The sequence below is a fragment of the Platalea leucorodia genome (genome assembly GCF_965183815.1).
Source record: "Platalea leucorodia genome assembly, chromosome: 1".
In the NCBI taxonomy this organism is placed as follows: Eukaryota; Metazoa; Chordata; class Aves; order Pelecaniformes; family Threskiornithidae; genus Platalea; species Platalea leucorodia.
In genome coordinates this window covers 110,453,088-110,480,081 of record NC_138823.1, presented here as the reverse complement: position 1 = coordinate 110,480,081, position 26,994 = coordinate 110,453,088, and the positions used below count along the sequence as shown (strand labels likewise).

Sequence of the window (26,994 nt, the reverse complement as noted above, 5' to 3'; positions counted from 1 at the left end):
GGGGTCCCACGAGTGGGGCAGAAGGGGAGGGTCATCTCGTGTTGAACTTCACGAAGCTCGCCCGGACCGCCTGGTCACCTCCCCCCGGGGGCGCCGCACAGCCCCTCCCGGGGCAGGCCGCCGCTCGGCGGGGCCAGGCCAGGCCAGCGCGGCCGCTCTCTGGGGCCACCACGCCAGGGCAGCGCGGTGCCGGCCGGGAGGCCGTCAGCCGCCCGCCGGGGCAGGGAGGGGGGCGGCCAGCCCGCTCCCCGCAGCCCCGGCGCCGCCGCCACCGCCCCCTCCCGGCCGGGCAGCGGCGCGGGGCGGTGCCGGGGCGGGCCGAGGCCTCTCCCCGCCCTCAGCCGCGGCGGCGCCCGGCCTCTTTGTGCCGCCCGCCCCAGCGCCGCGCTGCCCAGCGCTCCGCCTCGCCTCGCCTCGGCGCTGCCCGCTCGGCTTCGGCCGCCGCCACCGAGGGGATCGGCGGGTCAGCCCGCCCTCGCCCCGCTGCGGGGCTTCCCCGCCTCCGTCGCTTCACCCCGCCTCGTCCCTCTGCCCTCGGCGCGGGCTCCTCGCCGCCCCTTCCCCCGGCCGTCCGTCAGCCCGCCCGGTTCGCTGCCCCGCCGCGCCTGTGTCCGCCCCGCCGCCCCCGGAGCTCCCCCGCCGCCGGGGATGGCGCCGCTGGCAGCGCCCGTCCGCGCCTGAGCCGTCAGGGGCGACCCCGCCGCCGCCGCGGGAGGAGGAGGAGGAGAGATGAGCCGCTTCCAGCCCGGGGTCGCGCTGCTGCTCTCGCTGCTGTGGGAGGTGAGGTGGGCCGGGGGCTGGGGTGGGGGGGGCGCCGCTCCGCCTGGCTCCGGCAGCCCCGGGCGGCCGGTTCGCCCCGGGAGGGCGGCGGGGGATCTGCCCTCGGTCGCGACCTGGAGCTGCGGAGCTGGCAGCCCGCACCCAGCCGGGGGTGTGGGTGGGCGTGTAGGGGAGATGGCGTTACAATGTTTATTTGGGGGCTAACGTCCTTGTGGGAGCGGGCTCGGCTGCAGAAGCTCCGGGGCGGTGCGCGGTCCGGGGTGCCTGGGAGCGGCGGTGCGGGGCCGGGCTGGGCAAAGCCCGGCTCTGCCGCCTGAGGAGGCTGCCGGCGTGCGGGAGTTACGGCTCTTAGCAGCGACCGGACTGGCTTGCTTTTTTAGTGTTTTATCGCGGGAGCGGGAAAAGGTTACCTGTGGTGTGCTGGAGCAGAGTAACAGGGGACCTGTAGGCAGGGGCACAAGCTGTCGGAAGCTGTCCCTTCCTAAAAGGCTGGCTCTCCGAGGGACACGAAACCCGCGCCTTTCCGTCAGGGTTAATGGAAGGTGCATCTTTTATTTTTAAGTATCCTTTCACGGACACAGTCTACATGGCGAGGTCGAGGTGCGGCGGCATCGGCTCGGGAGGAGCCGCGGCAGCCCCGAGCAGCGCGGTTCAACTTCTGGGAAAGCCGCGGTAGCGCAGCTTTAGCAGGTACAACAAACAAGCAACCAAACAGCAGCAGCAACAGAAAAATAGCAGCTCAGGTTAACTGGAGGGGGGATTTGTGTCACGCACTTGTGTCATGGGGCTGGGAAACCAGCTCCTTTTTTAGCAGGCAGATCCGTAGATGTTTTCTGGTGGCGAGCTGTCCCTTGGGCTTTGGTTTAACCTTGGGGTTGGGTTGGGGGCAGGCTGGGGGGCAAGGGTGACCACCCTGGGGCAGGTTCGTGGCGGGCACGCTGCTGTGTGCCGCTCCCGGCGGCAGGGTGGCCACCCCGCGCCCCTCGTCGCCAGGGCACGCGCGGTGGCAGCGTGCTGGGGTCACTTCAGAAACGCCCGTGGGCTCGTCTTGGGTACGTCTTTACATTTATAAAGCCCAGAGGCAGTCTAGCCAAGGGTGTTGGAGGGGTGGAGACTTGTGTTGCCTCTGTGATGGAGCAGTTTAGACAGAAAATGATTTTTTTTTTTTTTTTTTTTTTTAAAAACACCATACCACCAAACCTATCCATGGAAACCAGAGCACTGGCTGTGTAATTATTGTTTTCTTAATGGCTATAATTCATGAAAATGATGTTTACTACATGTTTATGCCACCTACGTAGATGAACGATTTCTGGTATGTTGCCCACTATGTCATCCAGCATCATCCCATTAAAACACTCGGATCACAATCACCATTTAATGTAAATAAATGTAACTCTTTTCAAGTTAATTGAGCTGCGTCTCATTACCCCAGCTGTAAACCTGGCCGAGAGCCTGGCCCGCGATTGCTCCTTGACTCTGCAGAAGCTCTTCAGAAAGCACGAATGGCAAAATGTCGATTAAATGAAACAGGCACCGGCATTTCCCAGAGGGAATTTGTTCATCTGAGAGTGTGAAAGGCTTCGCCCCTCCAGGATCTGTTTGATTAGATGTCTCTGCTCTCTAACGCATATTCCGCTGAAAAAGATCCTGTGTGCCTGAAAAAAGTAATTTGCATAAATCCTCTTTGGATGTAGCCCATGTTGCTGTTATTTAAGCTTTTATACTGGTTTTAATTGTGTCTTTTTTTTCTTTTTTTTTTTTTTTCCCCTTTTTCTTTTAATCTAGAATGTTTGTTTTGCCATCTGGTGTTGTGGATTTTTTTTTTCTTTCCTGGAAGTGCTTAGGATACCTTTTTAAATGAGATGCTATGTAAAGAAGAAGTATTACAAATTGGTTTAAGTTGTACTCGATGGGGAAAAAAAGGCCCAGAAGCAAAACACTGGGGGTTTAAATAACTGAATCAGAGACAGCTGGTTGTTTAGAAGGTTTTTGGTATTTGAAAGTTTTGCTGTATTCTGCCTTAACTTCCATACTGGCTATTATCTGAAATAGCATTGTTACAATTTTTTTAAAATCTGTTTGCAGCTTTGATGTGATCTTAGCTAATGTTTAACACAGCGTGAGCCGAGGAATATATTTTTCATTCAGCATTTTGCAAAAGGCTTTGACTGTTACCCAAATAATGGGGGGGGGAAAGCCATTTAGCCCTTCAGAGCAATTTGCAGTAGTTTACTGATGTTTAAAGTTCTCCTTGCTTAAATTACCCAAAACACCTGTAGCAAGATGTTCATGTATTTTCTGTCCGTGTGCATTTGAAAATGCTATTTCTGGTTATATGGATGGAAGGAATATAAACTCCTTCACAAGTAAACATACATCAGATTCAAGGTGGGTGTGAGTTTGGATGCAGGGAATACTTCTTTGTGGCTTTCAGGTTGAAGCCTAGGTTGAAGCCTAGTCAGTAACTGACTGTGCCGTGCTCCCATGGGGAAGTGGTGGTTTGCTGTTCCCGATGTAAAGGCAGAAGATGTAAAAGAGGGACTGAGGGGCAGGGGAAGGCGCTTGCGTGTGCTCACGGGCAGTTTCACGAAAGCAACTGAAGGCATCGCTATCGAAGCAGGATCTACGTGTAAGAAATTTCTGGCTCTCGATGCTAGGACACCAGTCCTTTCTCTAGCAGAGCTTGAGATACACTAATTAAAGAAACACCCAGAACACTGTGGTGGTAGGAAAGGGGGATTAATTGTGAATGTTCTTGTTTGACAAGGGTTTTCCACCATAGCGACAAAGACTTTCTTTATTTTCCTCCCATGATGGAAGAAAAATCTCCAACCCCAGGGCCCAGGAAACTCTGTTCTGAGAAGACCTTGCTGTTAAAAGCCAAAGATGCCATGAGTTTTGGTCACAACTTAGTCATCATTGAACAGTTTAACCTGCAAGCTAAAATGAGGAACTTCTAAGGTGGATAACTTGATAGGTAATTTTGGTTCTTGCAGGAAGAAAGGAATACTGTTGAACCTTCATTCCATCTGTCTTTTTCAAATTAATTTGGCTGTTCGGAGGTAGCAATATGTTATTAACCGCAGTTGCCTGAAACACCCTTTTTCACCAGGAGCCTGGATGTCTGGTAGACCCTTAGTACTGGGGTATGTGATTTCAACGTTCACATATAATCAGTGGTCTCGCTCACTAGCGTGGCTTGTGGTTCCACTGGCAGGACTGTGTTTTGTCTCAGTTTTATATGAGTAGATGGCTCTCAATTTTGTGGAAAGCTTTGAGGAAGTCCTTAAAGTGATGTCTGTTTGGGGTATATATCAAGATTTTCTGCTTTTATTTCATCAGACAGCCTGAGGGCTTTGGCTGTCTGAGCTTAAATGTGACTTTAATGAATAGTGTTGTCTTTGGGATGGGAAAAAAAAAAAAACCCTAAACAAGCAGCCCCCCACCCCCTTGATGATGGAGCGAGCTTATTGTCAGCCTGAATGAGGACACCAGAGTATCTTGGTGTGGCTTGCTTCTCAGACCAAGTGCTTGCTTTCTCTCCTGCAAGCTGCGGAAGTGCTGGGTGGAGGAGAGCTGGGTGGCTGAGGCTCAGCTCAAGGATGGGGAGGCTCAGCTCAAGGATGGGGAGGCTCAGCTCAAGGATGGGGAGGCTCAGCTCAAGGATGGGGAGGCTCAGCTCAAGGATGGGGAGGCTCAGCTCAAGGATGGGGAGGCTCAGCTCAAGGATGGGGAGGCTCAGCTCAAGGATGGGGAGGCTCAGCTCAAGGATGGGGAGGCTCAGCTCAAGGATGGGGAGGCTCAGCTCAAGGATGGGGAGGCTCAGCTCAAGGATGGGGAGGCTCAGCTCAAGGATGGGGAGGCTCAGCTCAAGGATGGGGAGGCTCAGCTCAAGGATGGGGAGGCTCAGCTCAAGGATGGGGAGGCTCAGCTCAAGGATGGGGAGGCTCAGCTCAAGGATGGGGAGGCTCAGCTCAAGGATGGGGAGGCTCAGCTCAAGGATGGGGAGGCTCAGCTCAAGGATGGGGAGGCTCAGCTCAAGGATGGGGAGGCTCAGCTCAAGGATGGGGAGGCTCAGCTCAAGGATGGGGAGGCTCAGCTCAAGGATGGGGAGGCTCAGCTCAAGGATGGGGAGGCTCAGCTCAAGGATGGGGAGGCTCAGCTCAAGGATGGGGAGGCTCAGCTCAAGGATGGGGAGGCTCAGCTCAAGGATGGGGAGGCTCAGCTCAAGGATGGGGAGGCTCAGCTCAAGGATGGGGAGGCTCAGCTCAAGGATGGGGAGGCTCAGCTCAAGGATGGGGAGGCTCAGCTCAAGGATGGGGAGGCTGAGTAGAGCTGTTTAAGCCCAGTAGAGGACCCTGCCTGTGCTGCAGCAGTAATAAAGATGATGTTTTATTGCTACTGCTGCTGAGTAGCTTGCTGGATAGCTTCAACTTTCAAAACTCACGAATAATTTTAGGTGCCTACGCTTCTGCTTGGCCCATGTGGTGTGTCCAGAGGACCCTAGGAGCTAATGCAACTGCCTGAATATTTAAGTCAAGCTTTTTAGTGCTCTGTATTAAGGTAAGCTGAGGCCTGTGGTAGTCGCTGTAGGTGGTGTGAGACATGGGTGAGAATCCCACCACGAAGGTTTCCACATGGCTATACAAAATTTAGATCATTGCTTTTGGAAATACTAGCATTGATATTTCTACACACTCAGTTTCTCATTACTAAGAATTATAATGTGGATGCTAATAGAAATACTGAGAATTGGATGGTTGGTTCTTGTTAATTTGTCAGATGAAGGATACTACGAAAAGAGTTAAGTGCCTTTTTTTAAAAGAATGAAAGAATGGACATGTCATGTGAACAGCAAAATGTGTTATCTTGAAATAACATTCAAACACACCCGACAGTCTGTCATACAAGATTTATTTAAATAAAAGCAAAGTTGGCTAGCTGCTTCCCACTTAGGTAACTGCTGTGTGGAGGGTTTTAGTATTATTTTTGTAAGTGGACTTCAACAGGACAGATTTTAGCAAATAAGATAAACCTAAAATCTCTGTCCTAAAATCTCTTCAAACCTGAAGAGCATTTTTTTTTTTTTTTTTCTTTTACCCTTGTACAAGCACATTAAGATGGGCAACATTTTCATCATAGTATGCACAGGTAGAGTTCAAGAGGTTGTGAGGACACCCCCCCCCCCCAGTTTCTGATACTTTTTTTTCTATCCATTAACTGTCATGGTTTCCTTTATGTACAAATTACAGGAACATAGGTACCCTTGAATGTACGAATATGCATGCACACCAGGATTGTTGTCTCTATGCTGTCCCTCTCGGTGGAAGCTCTCTAATACTGTCCTATTGAAGTTTTAACTCTTGTAGCCATGGCATCAGTGGGTGGTGGGAGGAATACCTTGCCCAAACCAATGGGGAAAACCATATCCCAAAAATTCTATAAGGGAGTTGTTAGTATAGATGTGTCCGCTAACCCTCTCCTGCTTGTTAGTTTTAGTTATGTAGGGGCTCAGCAGCTTAAACAATTTTTGGTGGCTTTTTTCTCACCCTCTTGCAGCCGGTTGGAAAGCAGCTATTGCATTGCTGAGCGAAGGCAGGAAAGAGCTTACTTATGATTTATAGTTTGGGGATCCAACTGGTGCTGGCAAGTCTCCCCTGCCTCTTGACAGCAGCGAGATGGGCTGTGATTTCCAGGCAGGAGGACTGAGCTTGCACACTTTTCTCACTTTGCTCCTGCTGAGGAGGAGACGGATTCGTGTTCGCTGCAGGAAGGGAACGGTGGCCGAATGCCATTTGCATCCTCTAAGGGGAGGTGCGAATAGCTATGCGATTTTTTTAGTCTTTTTTTTTTTTCATCAGAAAAAGCATCTGTAAAACCTGTTTATATTTTTTGCAGCAGTTGAAAATGTTTAGCACCTTCCGTTATGCTTTCTCTATAAAAGGGAAGTCCTCTGACTCTCTTTTTATCTCAGTACTTCCCACTCAGCTAATGCAGGTGTATGGAAGGATGTGTTAGACTTGACCAAAGCAAGCCTTTAGACTTCAGCTGCTCTTTGAAAATGGATTTAGCTAAAATCAGTGATAAAAGGCTCAATGGAAACTCTCTTTGGTTTAATGCAAATTTATTTGGTTTACTCCACTAGGAAGAGGCTTAGGAAAACTGGAATGAGTGTGCCCGCATACAGGTCTGCTCTGCTCATCTGTGTAGGCTGAGTTTACAGGCAGGAACAGATTAATGACTGAGCTTATGCTACAGAATTGAAAATTAAAATTTCTTATTTCTTGCTAAGACAAGGTGGCTACTGATGTACTTCAAATCTGTTGTGATATAAAGTAAAATCCATATAAATAAAAAAATACAGGAAAAAAATTATAGAAAGGTAGCATTTTTGAATTTTTAAGCCTAACTTTTGAAGATGCCGCATTGCTTTGTGTCATCAGCAATGCAGCTGTTACCACAGTTTTTGTGCTTTCCTGAAGGCTTTGTTGAAATCCTGTTAATTATGGCAAATACAAACTTTCTTCTGACTAGCAAGAGGCAAAGCCTTTCTAAAACTCTTTTTTTTCTTTGCTCGAATAGTTCCTTTTGGGCAACGCGTATTAACTTTGTCTGAAGGCTGGGGACACAGCCTGGGATCGTGGGCATTAAACAGCACTTCCAAGACAAGGGGAAGATAAGGTCTTAAATAGTGGATGTTATCACTTTCCTGACATCAGTAAGGTAATACATGAATTGAAATGCCATGCCTGGTATTTTGAGGGAGCATGAGAGGGGAGTCTGGGTTTGCTGAATGCTTTCTTTTTATTTTCTTTCTTTTTTTTTTTTTTCTTCTTTTTTTGAGAACAGTGTATCTTGACAGGTTTCTCACATATTAAGTGGAAAAGTTTTCACTGCTGAGTTAAAAATGTCTTTCTTCTCTAGTGTGTCTCCGGCTTCACGCTAAATAGGTGTTAACTTAACCCGTGTTTTAAATAACTCAGCTAAAAATCTCTTCCTCTTTCTCAATGACTCAGTTTTCAGTCTGGTAGACTTTTAGAAGGAAAGGAATTAGCAAAAGGTGGTTTCTAATCTGTGTCTGATCCAATGGAGGGGTGGGCTGTTGCTGGCAAGGGTGGTCCCTAACCCCTCGTTCTGCTGGCTGTGTGCTCCCGCAGGTCTAGTGACCGTGCAGCTGTGGAGGAATTGGATCAAGCCACTGACGCTATGGAAGACTAAGCCACCAAAAAGAGGACAGGGAAAAAATTGAGAGGGAATAGTTTTCCGTTGGTTCAGCAGAGGTTTGTGCAATGGTAGCATCGTGAAACTTGCTACAAGGGAAGAGAGGGAATGTATGGCTTGGAGCAGGACTGCCTGTTTTGGTAGCACACTTGTTGTTTCAGTTAGATATCACCTAACAGGAGTTACAGGACAGACAGTACTGCATTTTTAACAAAGAAGAACCTGCAGACCTTTACATGCAGTGCTAGAAGGGAAAACTAGCTGAGTCTGTTTCTTGTTTTCCCCTGAAAGATGCTGTTAGATAAGACTAACTTCTCCAGATGGTGTCCTGTTGTTTTCCCACATCACTTGCCAAGTGTCTGTCAGAGCAGAAGTTCTCAAACTGGAGCTAATGACCTCCCCAGCCTTTCCCTGGGGTGGGAGAGGGTTGTGGCTGGAGACCATACCCCCAGGGAAGGTCCACCTTCAGCTGCAGCGTGGGAGGGACCATCGTCCTTGAGTCCAGCTGGTGGGTAACTGTGAACCCAGCAGTCCTCCAGCACGCCGTTCCCTCTGCGTCTCATCTGGAGGTCTGGGGGAAAAAAAAAAAAAACAACCAAAAAAAACCCCAAACAACCCTACCTTGGGTGCATCCCTTTCATTGGAAATCACCATGAAGTGATCTGCGCTGTAGGTTCAAAGTTCAATGACGGTGGAAAGCGTCGATTTTCGGAGGGTGCTGAAGCAGGGCGGTGGGAGTGTGCCCTGACTCCAGCCCGGGCTGCACTTGAGCCCTCTGTAAGCAGTTTGTTCCTTTCCTGCCAGAGCAGGAATGATGGCGTGCCACTTGGCTTGGTCTCTCGCCTCTGATGTTGGTGGGCATCATGCAACTAAATAGCTGGCAAGAGTTTTGAGGGTGGATCCTTCCTTCTCAGGTCTTGCACTGGTGGAATTAGAGGTGAGGATCATGAACCCCAAGTATGCAGCCCATACCTGTGCAAATCCGTCTTTCCAATACACTAAGTTAAGGCAAGTACATTTAATGTATTTTTATGCCTTTCTAGTTACATACATTCCAGTCTGTTTGGATCCTCCCTCAGAGGAGGAGGAACTGGAGAACTCCGAAATGAAATTCATATGAGAGGAATGCAAGCATGTGGGAGGGTGGCAGGGGTCTCATTGACGGCAGACCGAAGCCCACGGGCAGCACGTGTTTCAAGAGCCTTACACTTGATGTGAGAGGAGTATTTTGTCGCACATATTCATCATCTTGGGGCTCAGTGGCACTGCCGTCCAAGGGAGGGTGATGCTTTTGCAGACCTGCTCTGCTTAGCTGGGTGTGGGCAGCAGTGTAGTTGCAGTGACAGACTTGTGCTACCATGGAGTCAAGAGCTGGTAGTGTGCCTGTGATCTAGAAGGTTTAGTCTTCAAGAAATTAGGAGCTCTGTCAGGGGATGTATACTAGAGGAAAAAAAAAAAGCCATTGGCTGTAGTAGCAAAGGCAGGCTTGTTTTAAGTGGCTGTGAACTTGTTTTTTTGCTGGCACAGTTGTATCTTTTTGCACACCTGATGCACGAAGGTAGGCCAACGAAATTCTCGTGTGTCCTGGCCTGAGTCTGTATTCCTCCCTTTCTGGACAGGAGACACGCCTTGCCTAACCAGAGAAGTTTAGTTGTTTATACCGCGCTGGTTTTAGTACAGTCCCTGTAGTGTCAACACAACGGATTGATATTAAAGTGCTTGTATGCACAGTGACTCCCATTTGGGCATGACGGTATGATAACAGACAGTGCAGTTGTCTCTAACCGGGGAATTGCCCAGGTGTATCTCAGTGTTTCCTTTTTCCCAATTTTATTAAATCTCTTCACTGAAGTGGATAGAAAACCTGTTAACACGGCAGATTCCTTTCTGCTTTCCCCGCAATGTCTCTGTAAATGCGGAGAGTCGGTGCAGGCGCTGTGGCGGGTGCCTGTGAGCGTGCTTCAGCTCTTGGCGCAAGAACCAGGCGAGGATGAGTCAAGCAAGTGTTTTCTTTCATTTCTGCTCCTCGGGTGAAAAAATGTATTGCTCATCGCTACAGATAATTATCTCAGTACTGGTGTGAGTGACATCCAGGAATTCACTGCTGGCTCTCTTACAGTGTGAGTTTCCAGCTCAGGGCCCTACTTCCCCACCACATTTGGAGCAGTGGGTTCAACCCAGTACAGGAAGGGTAACGGGTGTAAAAGTCCACCTTCATTTGTTCAAATGCCATGAAGTTTGCAGGGTTTCAGTCCAAAACAGAGGAGGAAACCTTTCTCTCTGCAAGTACTGCTTTCAAATGGTCAGCCAGTTGTCTAGCCTAAAAAAAAAAACGGGTGGGGAGGGGGGAAGGAAGGCTGAGAGAAGTCCTAAATCTGCTTTTACATGGTTTGCTTTTCTTTTTAAGGCTGACATAAGCTGCTCCTATCTTGAGTGCTGTCTTGTCTATCCCAAAGAAATATCCCTAACAATAATAACTATTTCCAATGGTTTGAGCAGCGTTACTGCTGAGGGCGCCTGCCAGTCGCGAGCTATCAGCAGTGCTGTCACAACAGGCGCTCACATGTGTCAGTGGGGTTCTGCGTGAGGGACCGGCAAAACTCTCATCTGCTTTTTGACTAAGGCAACCCACATCTCCCGGCTGTCATACAGAATTAATAATAGTGTCTGGGGTTGGGTTAAACCTCTTCAGAACTGGGTCATCCCGTAGTTCGAGAATAGCGTAAGATAACATTAAGCTGCTTCATTGTTTTGTTTTGGTTTTTTTCTGTAGCTGAAACGATAGCAGTCTCTATTCCCAAACTTGTCAGTGTGTGTCCCTGCATAAAGCATATTGTGCCATGCTAAGGCTGGGGGTTTGCCTGCGTATTGCTTGGGATGACCTGCATATCTAGGGACACGAGGGAGCAGAGGAGGCAGTAAGTGCCAAATAATGGCTAAATACTATCAGTGGCGTAACCCTGAGAAAAGATAGCTTTTGATTTGAGTGTCATTTGGCAGAGGTGAGTTGAGATCGAAGTCATTATTTTGTTCTGTCTTCCATTCCTTTGGTATTTACAGAACTAGGACTTGATTTTTTTTTTTAGCAGTGTTAATGCCTTGTTGTTGAGGGGCTTCACAGTTTTGGGTTTTGCCCTTAATGGCAGCAGCGCACAGCTAGCTGAGCTGAACGCTGAACTTGCAGCGTGGTAATGGAAAAGTGTCCCAGGATTCCCAGGTGATCTGCAGATCTCAGAGGTTGTATTTTCTGAAATCCAGGGTTTGAATTTTGCTTCTCACTTACTGCAGGTAACATTTTTTGATGCTGGCTTATTAAAGCACTGGGTGAACGTTAGTAAATTGGATCTCATTACACCCTGTAGCTGGCAATTGTCTGCATAGATGTCTGCAGTGTTCCTAGAAGGCATCAGATGAGATCCTGAAAATGCTCTAGGAGATGCATTGGTGTATGTCCAAAATCTTACAGTGGGTGAAACTTCCCGGAGTGGCTATGCTGACCCACGCTGCCAGCTCCCCACATGTGCACGCTTGTCATGAGGTGCCCTGCAGGACCCCATTTTGGTTGCAGCTTTGCCTGACTTTCCCTATGCATGAAAACCACGGGCATGGCTGTGGCACAAAGCCAGGGGCATTTGGATTAAGCTTGTTTTAATTCTGTAGTAATCTTGACCTCCTATTTTTATTAAAGCCTTAATCCTGGGCCCCATCCAAAGCCCATTAAAAGTCAATGGAGACATCCCACTTGCTTCTAACGAGGGCTGGGTCAGGCTACCCGGAGGGTGCTGGGCACCTTTTACTTTGGCATCTCAATCAGCTTGAGGTGCAGGTGATCTCTGCTCTGTGCATCTTCTGGAGCAGTGCGGGCAGGGATGCTTGTGTCTTCCCTGGGCCGAAGGCAGATGTTTATACATCGCTCCTTCTGAAAAGCTTGGTCGCCTCGAGTCGGCTCTTGCCGTCGCTCATCTGTGCACCTGCGGTAGCCAGCATGTCCGCCCATGGTGCTGCCGGTGCAGCTCTCCTTGGGGAAGGAGCTACTTCAGCTGGCCGCGGTCGCCCTCCATGTTGCATAAGGAGAAGAGCATCATCGTGATTATATAAAAGAGATTATGTAACCAGGTAATTTGGTAATCGCCTCTCCGGTGAAGGCTAAGAATAGCTTGTGAATATGCATTTATTTCTGTGATAGCCATCTACAGTGATTAAGCGCTGGGAACTGTCGGTGCTGGGCCATGATGTGGGGTGAAATACTTGGCACCTGATGCGTGCATGTTTGCACTGAGACTCCCCAGCTCTGCGGCCCCTGTGCCGCTCTGGCGAGACACGTCAGCTTCTGTTCCCGTTGCCCCGTAGCGTGGTGTGACCTGCTACGCAGGTACGGAGAAGGTGTAAAACTGCTCTGACTGTAAGTTGTCTTGGCTCTTGATGAACCTGTGCTAGCTGCTGGCGGCATCCTTATGACGGCAAGCAAAGCAGAGGAGGGAACACATGTTATTTCTCTGTGAATTTGGGGTGGTTTTGCTTTCTCTTGCTTCCCAGGGTATCTTTTTTGTGCTGAAGTTGCCAGTACCCCCTGTGAGGTATCTGGGGGGATGCTGGACAATTTCCAGGGCTGGATAATTTCCAGGATCCTAGTGAGGAGTAGAGGAGCCTCCTGGGCTGCTTTGAGACAACTGAGAAGACCACGTGTGCCTCAGCCTGGCTCCTACCTCTGTCTCTGCTCATGGGTTTATCCCTCACTTGCAGAGGGGAAGGTGACTCACGAAAAAATCAGATGCAGCCAAAGCGGACAAGAGCTCCCGTAGTGCTAACTGAAGTCTTCAGGGAGAGATGGGGGAGTAGATGGGTGCTGTTCCTCGCAGTCTCTTAGCCCCGAGAAGGTGGTGCAGGGGTGAGCTAAGGATAGCTCGGGAGAAGGTGGGAAGGGGGCGAGAGGCTGCAGCAGGGAGAGGAAGCGAGCAAAAGGAGCTCTCTGAGTGCGGGTGATTCATCTGGGAACATCAATCCTGGCTCTGAAAATGTTCCCGCAGTTCTCAGCTTGACTGCTGGAGTCTGGGTGGCTGCTGGGTTTTGTGTGTTTTGTGGTTTTGTTTTGTTTTGTTTTTTTTCCCCTGGCTTCCCCTGTTCTTGGTGTTGTGTGTTTTTTCTTTCCCTGCCTTGTACACTGTCCTGACAGTGTAGTTGTCACCTTTTCTTGTTGCTCCAGTCACATCCTCTTCTCTACCTTGAATTGCTTTGTTGGCTCCTGATCTCTTGCTGCCTGAAGCTCAAGCAGTTTAACCTTCTCTTCAAACTGCCACATAATCTTTTCTCTACAGCTCTCACCTTGTTTCCTCCTTCTCCTGGCCTTGCTCTGAACCGTCATTCCACCCCTCTTGGCCAAGGGTGGCTTTCTTCTCTTTTTGCATGTTACTGATTTCATGATTAGCAGATATATGGTTTGCAATGGTTTCCAATTCCTTGGCTGCTGAGTCCCTGTTCTCTTTTTGAAAGGCTGTAACTTTTTCTGTACTTTCCTCTTCTCTTTCTTTTCTGAGCTTTCTTCAGTCCCATCTAGGATTCAGCCCTTGCACATCCACTTCCCACATGGACTTTGCCTCTCCCATCGTTTCTTTCCTTTCCCCTGTTTGCAGAAGTCTATTCTTGAGGCCATACCATCTGCACTTAGAAGTGCCCTGTAAATCTATTTCTCGTGTTACAATTAAATGTTTGATACAGACAAAAAAATTATATATATTTTATATATATATATTCCTTTTTAATTGAAAGAAATACAGATTTCCATTCTGTCCCTTTTGCCTGAATATCTGTTTCCTTGCACATTTTTGTGTGTTAGGATAAAGATTTGAGGGCTCAGCTTGCAGCTTCTCCCTAGAATTCGCTTTGCAGCATGGGTGACCCTTCATTACAGCGTGCTGCCCTGCGTACAGACCCTTTCTCCTTGGTATTTATGTCCCCTCTTTTTAGTAGGGTATCAACCCTGGAATACACTGCTGCTGCTGTCAGGGCCAAGGAGTGTTAGGGGAATGTTTTTAATAAACATATGGTTGTTGCATAATGTAGATGGAAAGTAGGCAGGGGAGACTGCGTGTGCAGCTGGTAAGCTTTCCGTGAACTGTAGAGAACATGGGCAGGCACAGGCCATGGGTAATATGAAATTATTATGATAACATGTAAATTCTCAGGTGTTAAGTGGACTTAACTTTTCAGTCTCAAACTACACATCTGGAAAAAGATGTGCGTTAAGTTGAGAGTTTTTGTGCAAGAGCATGTAAAGATGCGGGAGAGCTGTTGTGGGAGCTTCTGTAACATGAAAACTGTTTAATTTGCAACTGTGCAGATACAATAAGAATACTCCTAACGGGACTGATAGGCAAGTGTGAAGTAGTGAGAAGAGGAGGAAGACCAAATTCATCTACTATCTTAAGTTGTTAAAACCAGCGAAACTGAAATGGTATCTCATTTACATCAACATTAATCATAGAATCACAGAATTGTTTAGGTTGAAAAATACCTTTAAGATCATCAAGTCCAAACGTTAACCTAGCGCTGCCAAGTCCACCACTAAACCACATCCCTAAGTGCAATGAGAGGTATCTCGCAATGAGAGGTATGTTAATGAGAGGTATGTCTGTAAACTCCTGCCTAGGATCAAATGAAAACATTATTTCTTAGTTTCAGATGGATAGAAGGGCTCAAGGTATATAAATACGGTATAAACAGGTATGAGGGCAATTTTCAGATCTGGAGCAGAGACGCTGTACAAGATTTTGCTTTATTTTTGTCTGTGTTGCCAATATTGGATACAGCATGTATAATCTGATTAATTTTAGTAGGAGTTTTAGTAGAATTAATTTTTTAATTCTTCTACATTCTGGGACCTCCAGACGCAGGCTTTGATAATGCGAGTTGCTAGTCCATGGCAAAAACGCCAGGGTTCAGCTCGAATGTACCAGTTGTATTGGCTTTGGTGGCAGCACTCTCACTGGTGGGGAGGAGGAGAATGGGTTACATGTTTTGGAGTTTTGACTCTGGTCCTAATTGGCGATTTGCTCCCTTCCAAGAAAATAGACTGTAAAGATATTAAATTTCTTATGAAGGTTCAAGCTCAGTTAAATAGATTCAGTTAAATAGATTTCCAAAAGCAAGTCTGATGGAGAAAAAAATGAGCAGTGTCTGCAAATGTCCCACTGTCTGGAAGTGCCTGACGGAGCCAAATTAATAACTTTTAAGAAGTTTCTTTTTCAAATGTTCCTACAGCAGGCTTTTAAAAAAAGACCTAGAGAGGCTTGGAAACAGAGACTCTTTGTAAAAAGGCTTTCCTTCAAGTGAGAACATTTAAACACGATGTGAAGCAAGGTTAAGAAGGGATAATTAATACTAGGTTTCCTGATACTACCTAGAGAAAGCTCGGTAGCCTTATTCACAGCAGTAGGAAAGGCACCTGTAATTTCATTGTCGGCATTTGCAAGTGTTATTCTAGCATTGCTGATGACTCCCTGGACATCTCCTCAAAGGGGACTGCCTCGCTCGTAAGGGTTGTAAACACGTGGGTCTTGAGGAGGGACTGAGACCTGACTGTGAAGCCGTCCGCATGAACAAATGACTCTTCCAAGGTGTTTGATCTCCCTGTCTACGCAGGCTTGCCAGATTTGTCTGGACTTGGCCCTCCCTCAGCCTGGCAGGTGTTTTTTGCAGGCAGTCAATGGCAGGGATGCACCACCTCTGTGCCTGGGAGCTGTGCGTGTGTCAGCTTGGCACAGAAGTGCCGGCGGAGCTGGCATAAGGGTTACAGCCGGCGGGGCTGACGTCCTGCCGCTGTGCTGTGTACAGCTTCTGTCTGCAGGGCAAACCGGGACCTGCAGGGACAGAGGTGGTGCTCACGCCCAGGTGCTTCTTCCTAGAACACGCACTGAAGGCAGCAAAACTAAACCGAGGACCTGACTTTAATACCTGGCTATTTAACTGAAAAAAAAAAAAATCACCATTCCTTTCTCCTTCAGTGCTGTACGTTGTTCTGGAGGAGCAACTCTATACTAATGATGTCCTAGACTTTGATAACTGCTGTATTCATGGTAACGGCTTCTCCAAATATCCATCTTCCAAATTAGATTAAACCTCTTTGTACGTTTACAGTATTTCTTCATGCTTTATTCAAACACAAGTAATCAAATAAAGAACAAATCAGGCTGTTATGCTTCAGAAGTCTCTGACAGTTAGTACTTAGGTTTTTATGGGAAACCAGAATTTTGCAATTATTTGTAATGACAATAAGTGTGCTCATCTGGCACCTCTCACAGAAGGATTTCATAGCACGTAAGAAACATGAAATATGCCGTAGCATGTTCCAGTCACATCCAGGACAGATGCATAGCCATTGTACAGATGGGTAAGTGGGCAGAAAGTGTCATGCACAGTGTCAGTGGCAGGATTAGAAGCTTAACATTTCTGACTCATGGTTTCCCAGTCCAGTGCAGTACAAAGAAACAGCTTTGACCTCACAGTAAACACTTGCTTTGGCTTAGGTAAGCGCATGCTTTGCAATGAGCCCTTCCTTTCCATGGACTTCTAAACATGATCATATTTGGAAGTCCCATGCCAGGCATCTTGTAGATGGGATGAATCCATCCAGGCACGTGAATAGTCTAGAAGAAAATTGCTCGGATTGGGACTCCTCTCCTTGTGGAATTATCAAATTGTCACCCTAATGGTTGTTTAGTGCATCCTGTTAGTAGTGAATCTGAGATCAATAGATACATCCAGACTCATCCTACATGCGTCTTTATCCTAGTCTTTTGATTTACGCATTGGACATTTACCATTGAGCTATACTTGTATTGGGATTGTATACTTGGCTTAATGACTTTCTGTTGCTCTAATTAGCCTCAGACTGTTACTGATAGCAATATTTATTTGGGTAGAATATGAACTAACAAAAGTCTTGATCTGCATCCTACTTCTTTGGATAGCTGACTAAATCTGTTTAACTTACTGTTGTCTTTAGTGCTGCGTTCGCATGCACTGAAGTACCACAAGAACTAACGCTTGGGTTTGAGGGGTTTCGGTTGTTTGCTTTTAATTAATCATTCACTGAAAATACAGTCCTAGGACAGTCTAAAGTTTTGTGAAATTGGGTCAATGCCACTGAGGAGTTTTAGTCAAAATAGAAATAACAGCACATTGAAACAGTTTCAGCACTTTAAAAAGCTGGTTTTGTTTAAATACTTCCAAAAGCTAAGGAATTGAAAGTATAGGTTTACAGCATGCGGTCAGAGGAGAGTGGAACTTTTTTCTGAAAAGCTTGGCATTCACCCAGGGTGTGGGAGGCCGGTTTTATCTCCTTCATGTCCTCAGGATGATTTCAGTGTGTATCACCCTTCTCCAGGAAGAGTTCCTAGCCTTCAAGAGACAGATTAATTCCAGTGTACCCTATGTCAGTTGTTGACATTATCCCTCTTCTCGGCTGTGTAAAATACAAAGGAAATATGCACTAAGCTAGGTGGAAAGCTAGTGGTTTAGATGCTCTTTGAAGAGGGAGACCTGTGTTTGCAATGCTTGTTCCAATTATACCCCTTCAGAGATGGAAGAACATAGAAATTAAAGTCAAAAAAGGATGAGACGTTAGTTCTTTTGGTTGCTATTAAACAGCATGGCCTTGAGAAGTGCTTATGTGGGGGATTTGGGGAATCTGCTTGGCTCTGTTGGAGGTAATTCTGTCCTTGCTGTTTTTTACATGATGTCCCCAGAATTTTGCTGCTGTCACCTGGCAGAGATAGGATGCTGGTGTAGATGGGCATTTGCTCCTATATTTATGCATTTCATTCAGTAGAAACACTGCTAGCACAAAAATATGAGATGTTGTCTCCTCCAGTCGCCTGCAGCTTGCTGTTCGTTCACTTCCAGGAGAGGGAGAGAGGTCTGAGTCCTTCTGGGTGTGACAGAGGCTTGAACACCGATTTGCTGTATCCTGGCAGAGCACGTGAGCTGGTTAGACTGCAAGGTGACAGTCGCTACCACCTCCGTTCTCCTACCTCTCTGTTCTGCAGAGGTGTCCGTTGGGACACTTAACAGATGCCAAGAAAACAAAGATTTTTTTTTTGTTTTGTTTTGTTTTGTTTTAGGAATGCAGGAAACAATTAGTTTCACAACCCCAAGAAATAGAGTTATGTGCCCAACTCCCTAATATGAGTGGGTTTCTCAGAAGACTTCTGTTTAAAGTTTCAGATCAGGCTGGCACCATCTGGAGGTTACCTGCCGCTACATAAGTAATTCATATGCTGATATGAAATATTTATATTTAATAAATAGCTCATAAAAATCTGTCTCCCCCTTCTCCTTTTACGTTGAGAGGGTCTCGTAGCAATGAATGTTGTTGCACATCCAGGCAAGGAGTGTGGCAATACTGGAGAGATTTATTTCAAATAATTGCTGTTCCTCTTCAATAACTAGGGGGATGGGGAAGGTGGCACAGTGAAGACTGCGGAGAGGGCAAGGCCTAGTATGCCTTTCTCAACCTTAAAGACTGTTGTAAAACAGATTTGTATAACATTTGGGCTTAGGCAGTGTCTTTTCTAAGCACCAGATTTTTGCGGGCTGTGGCAATGCTGACCGTGCTATGCCAGTTCATGGTACCTTCCTCAGCTCCTGTCTGTCTGATAGGGGCTGGGGTAGGGGATTCATGCTGAGGCTGGTTTTGGGGCTGTCCTTTTCCTTTAACAAAAATCTTAAGACAATCTTAGATACTTTTCAAAAATTTTATTTATATGAACTGATGAAATGTCCCTGGAACTGGATGTTCAGTACATAAAGTGGGGAGTTTATGCCTTCCTGTGTAAGTCTCTTCTATGTCTGCTCCTCTGACTGGTTTTGTGTTGTTTTTGTTTGTTTGTTTTTCCTAATATTTTGAAATAATCCAATGACTTACACTTTTTCTGGACTAGTCCAGTTTTCCAATCTTAGGTTTCTGTGGCCAGTGACAGGGCTGGTAAATCAGGATTGATTTAGCACTGGCAGCTCTCTGTCAGGAGAGACCATGCAAAGGCTCTATGCAATGAAATTAAGAGATAAACAGTTTTCAAATAAAAGTATGCACATCAGCAACATCAATCCTAAAGTTCCTTGTACCAACGTGTAGAATTGGCACTCCAGGTTTCTTGTTGCACACTGTGGATTTATGCTCAGAGGAAGCCCTGCATTTTTGTTATCTTCAGCCTGTGATCACAATTTTATGCGCATAAATAGTGCTAGATTGTACAACGTCCCCGAAGACTCCTCTCTTCTACCATCAGGCAGACGCAGCACAGGCAATGTCGAAGCAAGCTGCCTACACTTACGCCTTGCAAATACGCCTCAAACCTGACCTGGAGGGAATACATCTGTGGGTGGAAACACAGCCCAAGCTTCCCACCTCCTTGGTGCTCTGTCCCTCAGCTGAGGCTGTTGGCAAAGTTGATAATGAATCCTGGTGATGGGGATGATTTTTTTTTTGTTGGGTGCAGAAGAGCCCAGTATGGTGATATGACAGTTAAAAAACCCGTGTTATTTCTTTGGAGCTCAGCTTATGTTAGAAATAATCAGTTACCTCATTCATTTCCTCACATATTTGAAGATATTTTTCCAACCTGTGTTTTTATGTGTGATCTACTGTACTTCACAGGGAGCAGTATGAAACTATGGCCCCATGGCTAGGGCAGTGGCACTTAGAAAAGTGGGATTCTGCTGTTGGCTCTGCTGCCAGACCTGGTCATGTTTCTTTGTGATCTCTGTTCTGTTTTCTTCTTTTAGCGCTTAAGAAATTATCAACTTCTATGAATAGGTAGTCTTCGAAGCTATGGATTAAAAGCCGTAGGAAAGATGGAGATAAATTTGACTGAACTGGTTTAATTAAAAGCTGGTTTAAATAAAATTGAGCAGATTCTACCATTAACAGAGGTGAGGAAGAGGGGTTTCCTTTCTCAGTAGGTCCTCTCTTTTGTAATTTGTATTTTTTTTGCTAATGAACTTAAAGGCCTTTAATGAAACTTAAATAAAAGAAAGGAGGGGGTGTGGAAATCTAGATACCAGTTTCATTCCCTCCGAGAGAGAATCTTTTCTGGGGTTCTCTTTTTCCCTTTGTTTCATGGCCTCAGTCACATCAACTTTCCTCTTGGCTGGAAAAGCCTTAGGCAGCACTTGACTTCTGATACAGTTAGGGTTCTGCTTTAAGGAGCCAGAGACATTGCCGTTGAGTGGTCTTAAACTCCCCTCCATCATTTGTCAGAGCAGGGCTGTCCTTGTTCTGTTGCATCTTGATTCTGGAACTTGGATACGTCATTTTGCAAGAAAAAAGTAAACTCTTCCTATTTAAATCCATGCAGCTTTGATTTGAGATTTGTCTTCAAATGAATTCTAACTCCAAATAAAGTTTGGTCATAATGTTATCTCAAAATTATGGATTCCCCATGGTTTTCCAGATGCTTGCCCAAGTTTGTCAGAAAATGTTTTAAAGGAGAAAAGTCTTCCAGAGATTTTGATTTGCCTTGAAACATAAAAAATACTTTTTGTGGCTTTGTCACGATGCTTTCATGAAAAGCACCCTCGATAAGCTACCACACAGACCCATCCATATGTTATGTTGGTGTTTGGGAGGTGTTGGTCAAAATCGGATGCCTTTCTAAATCCTCATCTAGCCAGTTCTCAGGCTGTGAAGTTCAATGGGATTTTTGCATGGGTGAGACGAGATGCTCCTCCTGCTTGGAGAGCTGTTGTGTTAAATTGGGTAGTCTGTGTCTTGCAGCCATAAGATCACCTTTGTGGTTGTTGATGGATTTTTAAATCTGCATAATCATGGGGTTTGTATTGACTGCAGCTATGTAGGGAGAGCCTGAATATTTAATGGAGTATTGAATACTGCATTACTTTTCCGTGTATGAACTTGCAGAAGGTGTTTTGATGTATTGGTTGGTTTGTTTCTCAAACTCTCTGTAGGGTCAGAGATCGCGTGTCTGAAATATTTTATACGTGTGGTGTGGGTTTTAGGTAATTAATACTTTATGCTTGCCCCTGAGATATGTGGTAGTGGTTAAAACTCAATTAAGTGGTGATTATGCAGTGATTATACTGAATGATGAATATTTCATTTATTTGGTTTGAAATAGGAAATAAAATATATTGCTGCTGTGCTGGTTTATTTCAAAAGACTTTGTCAAGACTAGCACATTCAAAATCTGTTCAGTCTTCTAAATTTATTCTGTTGGGAGAACACAAATATTTCTTTGAGGACTTTTTGAAAGGAATTGTGTTGTCTTGCTCTATAAGGATGCTTCTGGCACCTTTATAAAGGCTTTTTGCCTTGTCACCTTCAGGTACAGTCTGAAGTCGTATTCTGTTCACACTGTATATTAGTTCAGCTCTTGCTAATTGCACATCAAGAAATATATGTGACTGCATGACTGAAATAAATAAGATGGGTGAGACGAGAGTCCATCTGTACCTGTACTCTGTCTCGGACAGTGGCAGGTGCTGTGCCAGGAAAGGCTGTGAGCCTGCCCGCTGTCTGAGGTCCATTCCCTTCATACTTCTCCAACATACGCAGCACTTGGATCAGAGGCGTTAGGGTGAATCTGTCTGCTTCTGCAGTCTCCTGTGGCAACAGATTTCAGATTTTGTCTATCTGCTGCATAAAGAAGTACTTCTTAAACTAATTTCCTGCTAGGACAAGGGGCGTTAATTGAAACTAATATTACAGGACTTGATGAATAATCGTTCTATGTTCAACCCCATTCAGCTGTGCATTCAACCTTGCTCTTGCCCATCACCCATGCGTCTGTTTTCCAAACTGAAGGCTCCCAAACCTTTTAGACCCTTCTTGAAAGATAGCTGCTCCATTTCATTATTCATTGTGCTTGCCCTTTTCTGTACTTTTGACTCCTAGCTACGAGCACTTCTTGGAAAGCAGAAATTCTTAAGGGAGAAATTTGTCACTAGTATCTGCTGAAAATTTGGGATTGCCCTCCTATATGGAAAAAGAGCTAAACGGAGCTTTAAAATGAAGCCAATTTTAATTTCAAAGCTTTTAAAGAACTGTAATAAAATAACTCATTGGTTTGAGTTGGATTCCAGTAGTGTTACTGACTTTTAGTTGTAACTTACTCTGCATGGGGTTATTAGTGGAGTAAAGGACTTTTCAACACAGAGAACTAAAGACCGTGAAACCTACCTTGAAAAGTATGTAGACTCATGCCTCATGAAGCTTCGTTGCTGTCGGTAGGGCTGGCTAGGAGGTAAATCAGTATGTGTTCACCTCCTGTGCTGACACAGTGAAAGAGTAAAGCTAGTCTAACATAATTTTCAAAACTTGGTGCTGAGAGGCTTGCTTGAGCATGCCTGTAGGAAGAGATGGACAGATTTTAGCCTGAAGGACTGTGGATAAGTGCAGCTGTCAGAAGACGGTTGGAATACACGTACTGCTTCTGCAGCAAATGCTCAGCTCCCTTCTGTGGCGTGAGCATCAGCAGGAAGGCTGTTTACCATCATGACTGACTCATAAGAGCTGTACTGCATGAATCTAAGTTCTATCACGTGATTTCTAGCTCACACTACTGTTTAGGAGTAAGTTTCATTTTATATAGCTGTGCCACATTTATGGCTGTACTGTCCCAGTGTCTTCCAAGCAACATGGCTAACATCTGTCCTATGGTGTTTGTGCACCTCAAGGGAGAAGGCTATGCAGTGGAGCTCTTGGTTTGGTTGGGTCTGTTGGCTTTTTAATGTACATATCATTGTGCACTTTTACTAGAAAAGGCAAAGAGAGATGCATTGTGCATTTGGAAGGAAAAACAGTGGTGTTTGTGAAGGTTTCTGTCTGTCTTCTTTCAGTAAGACTTGAGACGCCATAGAGTTTTAGACTTGGGCTGCTCTCAGAGAGGAAGCTTGTCTCCCTCTGCTTTCTCAAAGATGAGCTTAGATGATCGGCTAGAGAGCCGTGTGCCAGGTGGATGAAGATACTGACCCAGAGTCAGCTGGGTGAAGATTACCCAGCTAGGTGATCTTCCAGGTCAGAGGCACAGACCATGGAAAGTTTCTTGAGCTCAGTTTTGTATTGTATGAAACTCTGTTGTAGAGAGTGGAGAGAAAGTGCGGGGATTTTTTTGGGTTGTGTGGTGGTTTTTTTTTTCTTTTTTTTTTTTTTTTTTTCTGTAGCTTGCGTTGTTGAGGGAATGGACTCTGATACTCGGTGCCTGCTGGATTTTCTGAGGCACTGATGCCTTTATGATATATCACATACATCTCTGTTAGTGCTGTAGTTGAACTGAGAGATGGCAAAGGCACCCATGCCAAGACAGTCTGTAGGATGAAGTGGGACCTCCAGGCTGTTGGGGTCTCTTAACTGTGCTCTGCCCTTGAAACTGCAGGCAAATTTAACTGCTTGTGGATATGCATGGCGAGTCAAAGATGATTGGAAAATCCTGAAGACACATTCTGCTGCCCATTTTACCTTCCTTATGAAACCACGTCACCACAGTGGTACTGCTATGGTCGCAGTGGTGAGACAGAGGTAAAACTGAAAATCATCTGCAGATTGTTAGCATTCGCATCCATGTCACTTTTACCCATTTCAGTATTGCTATAAATAAAGAAAATTGATCCTTTTGAGCCTTAATTTGATTATCTGGACACAAACTGCTGGAGAAAGAACTAGGTTATATGCTTTGATCTGTGTTGTATCAGTCAGATTACATAGTTGGGCTGTTCTTAACAACTAATGCTTCTGTGAGTGTATCTTACATTAAATATTGTAAATTAAAGTTCAACTGCTATGCATCTTACATGATGGGTTGTTTTTTTGATGAGCTCCAGGTGTGGGCCTACAGTAACTGTAAGTTTGTTCATCAGCATAGAGGTTTTTTTTTGTTTTGTTTTTCATAAATCGTATGCCTATGATTTTAACGTTCCTTGTGGAAAAACACAAGAAGTTGGGTGCCGATTGCTCAAAGACATGCTGCTTTTTCTGTTTCCCTATTCTTTTAAATTCAGATACATGCAGTCTTGTTTCACTGCAGGTCTTTGTAGACTTTGGTTTACCTACATTTTGCTGATGTGTGGCTAGGCATGGTTTTTTGAGAAGGGCTGTTTTAAGCACATCTGATACTTAAAGCCAGAGACCTATGGTTTCTGTGTCATGTAAATGAAAAATACTTTATTTCCATGCTTTAGACCTGACCTAGTTGAATGAATGACATGTGAAACTGAATCATAGAAATCTTGGCTTGATCCCAGTTCTAAATTCTTCTGAGACTTTGGACCATGGATACACTTACTCTTTTTCTCTGTGATGAATTGGGAATAGTACTATACCACCAATCCTCTACTTAGTTCCAAGGTCTTTTCAAAATTGTTCTACAAATTCAAGAATGTCACTTGATAGGGCTTAAAAAAAAAAAAAAAGAAAGAGGGGGGAAATGATTAATTGACAGCCTAATGCCAAAATAAAGTCTTGTCTGTTTACATGGAGCCAGAACATCAGGTAGCAAACTTGTCAGTGCAGATATGATTGGAGAAGGGAAAAAAAAAAAAAAGACTGTTTCTGTGAGAATGCCGATAGTGGTGACATGTTGAGACCTAGATCCCAAACAAATATATCTGTAGGCTTGCAAGGCTAATGCACTCACTGTGGGTACTTGGTATTTGTTGACGCTACACTCCAAGGAAGACTGGCAGAAACGCAGGGACATACGTGAATGGTAGTGTTTCATTTGGATGTAGTATCAGCAAAGAAACTGATGTGAGATTCTTTGATGCTCCTGATTTCTCGTTGATGTTCCCGATGCTGCAAAATGTTCTTGCTTTGCTGCTGCTTGGATGAAAACATAAATAGGGTAGTCAGAATAAGACTTTTTGCATCCCTGTCCCATTGTCCTGGTCCTAGTTCTTTCTTCCTGAAGCCACCCTAATCTTCAAAGAAATTTATGAAGTCCTCAGTAAGCCTCTTTCATGCTTTCTTTCCCTGTAACCATTGGTAAAGGCTTTCAGTAAACACCTGCAATTTCCTCCCTTGCTTTTCTGGAGGTCCTGCCACAGACTCTATGCCATGAATGCAAAACGTGACAGCAGTTGAGCAGCTGTACAGAGACCATTTGCTGTCATGACAAGGAATATTGCTTCACTGTTTTTCCTTTTACCCTCTGTCTGCATCTTGCTTTCTGTTGCTTCTTTTGTTTTGTATTTTGATAGTCCCTGCTCCCTTTCTGTGTAGTGATTGTGCAGCAATGTCTTGGTTCCTGATTAGGGATGCGAGATGCAACAAATGATAAATCTGAAATAATAGTCACCCTGACATACTTTATATCAAACTCTACTTCTGGTAAATTTATTTCCCCTTTATTTCTTTCTGTGGTGCTAAGCACAGCAAACAGCTGCTCCTACCAGCAGAAACTTGGGAAAAGCCACTTTCCCACTGTTCGTTTTCCCTTCAGTCCATATGGATTTCTCCTTAGACCTAGGGACAGATGCACTATGACTGCGCAGTTGTATAACACGCCATTGCTTGCTTTTCTGCCCTGAACTCATAATGAAGTATCCTAAATGATTATAAAAGCTTTAGCACCAGCTTCATTTCATTTTAATAGACCAATAAAAGCAACCAGTGCGAAAGCTGCTGGCTCCAGTACTCCTGCATAAGCCATTAGCCAAACAACAGTACTGGCTCTTGACAAAGAAAAACAGCAGTGACAAAACCAAGAATTGGCTCTGAAAAGAAGTCAACCAAGTGCCAGTGAATCCAGAGACCCGCTCTCAGGCATGCTGGCTGCCGTGAGCTCTTTGTTTGAGGTTGAGAAGTCGGCACTTTCTCATAATTTGTTTTACATTCTGGCTTTTTCTTTGTCTTCTGTAAATATCCTTTGCAGTGTTTCCAGCAATGCTGGCAACTGCCCAAGCGCCCGAGGAGCTTTTCCAGTTAACTTGCGTGCATGGAGACCTGACAGGTTTTGCATTTTATGCGTGAGACTGGCTCATCTGGCTTCTTCTTATGCTCTCCCCCTGCAATACTAGCAGCTACTGTGTTTGCAATGTTATACCCCACATGCCAGGTACAGTGTGTTGGCTTCGAAGAGCAGGAGTCTCCCCATAAGGCCCAAAGGAGCCCCAAGATGTCCCTGCTACAAGGCCCCTGGATACCTCGCTGGTTGTGGGGAGATAGGAGAGGAAGCGTGCCCATCTCATGGGACCCAGCACATGGAGCTCTCTGTACTGGGCAACAACAAAGAAATCCTGGGAGCCCTCTCTTTACCGAAGGTTTGTGAAGCGTGCCTCAAAGTGTGCCTATACAATCGGTATATTGTGTATTTCAAAGTACCCAGAAACTGTAAAACTACCTACTAGCCCACATGAAATATAAACTAGTACCATCTGCTTATATATTATCCTCTAGTGTTTTGCTGTGTTTAAGAAACAAAAGCACTGCTCAAGTTTTGGTACCTGCATGGACAGCCCGCGGTCTGGTTTCAGACACGGCTACCTGTCAGGATGGTTTCACCCTGGTACTTTCTCATGAATGGTAAAAATCTCAGTTGGGCAGGTCATAAGACCTCAGCTCTGTTGACACCCTTTTTTTTGGATGGTTTGTGGTTAGGCTTTGCCAAAGCCCTCTGCAAAGGCAATACATGGTTCTGAGAGATTTGGTCCCCTTTTCCCTGTCTCTTCTTTTGTTTTCCTTCTTTCAAGCTGAAAATAACCCACCTTTTTAATTTCACTTGCTGAATTTACAGATGTCATGATGACTCTTCCAGGAAAAGCTTTCAGCATTTCAGACTGTACTAAGACATTCACTGAGTATGGGCATTCCCAAAAACAGCTGGTTAGCTGGAACAATTTAAAAATGCAGTATCAGCTAGAACAAGACAGATGTTGGAAGAGAGAGATGTAGATGACCTCAGGGAGAGTGAGGAGATAGGATGAAATTATCCCAAAACAGAGCTTGGGAAAATAACTTGCCTCTATTTTGCGTTATGTTCT

The 26,994-nt window shown here is 45.5% G+C and overlaps 1 protein-coding gene across 1 annotated transcript in view; it reads left to right on the top strand.

The window, feature by feature from the left end:
* The first annotated feature begins 469 nt into the window (after positions 1 to 469).
* VOPP1 (VOPP1 WW domain binding protein) overlaps positions 470 to 26,994 on the top strand; it is a 65,062-nt gene continuing 38,537 nt past the window's right edge. The window contains exon 1 of the mRNA XM_082337790.1: positions 470 to 780. Within this exon, the coding sequence (XP_082193916.1) occupies positions 730 to 780 (51 nt within the window). The 5' untranslated portion in view covers positions 470 to 729. The remainder of the gene's footprint in view (positions 781 to 26,994) is intronic.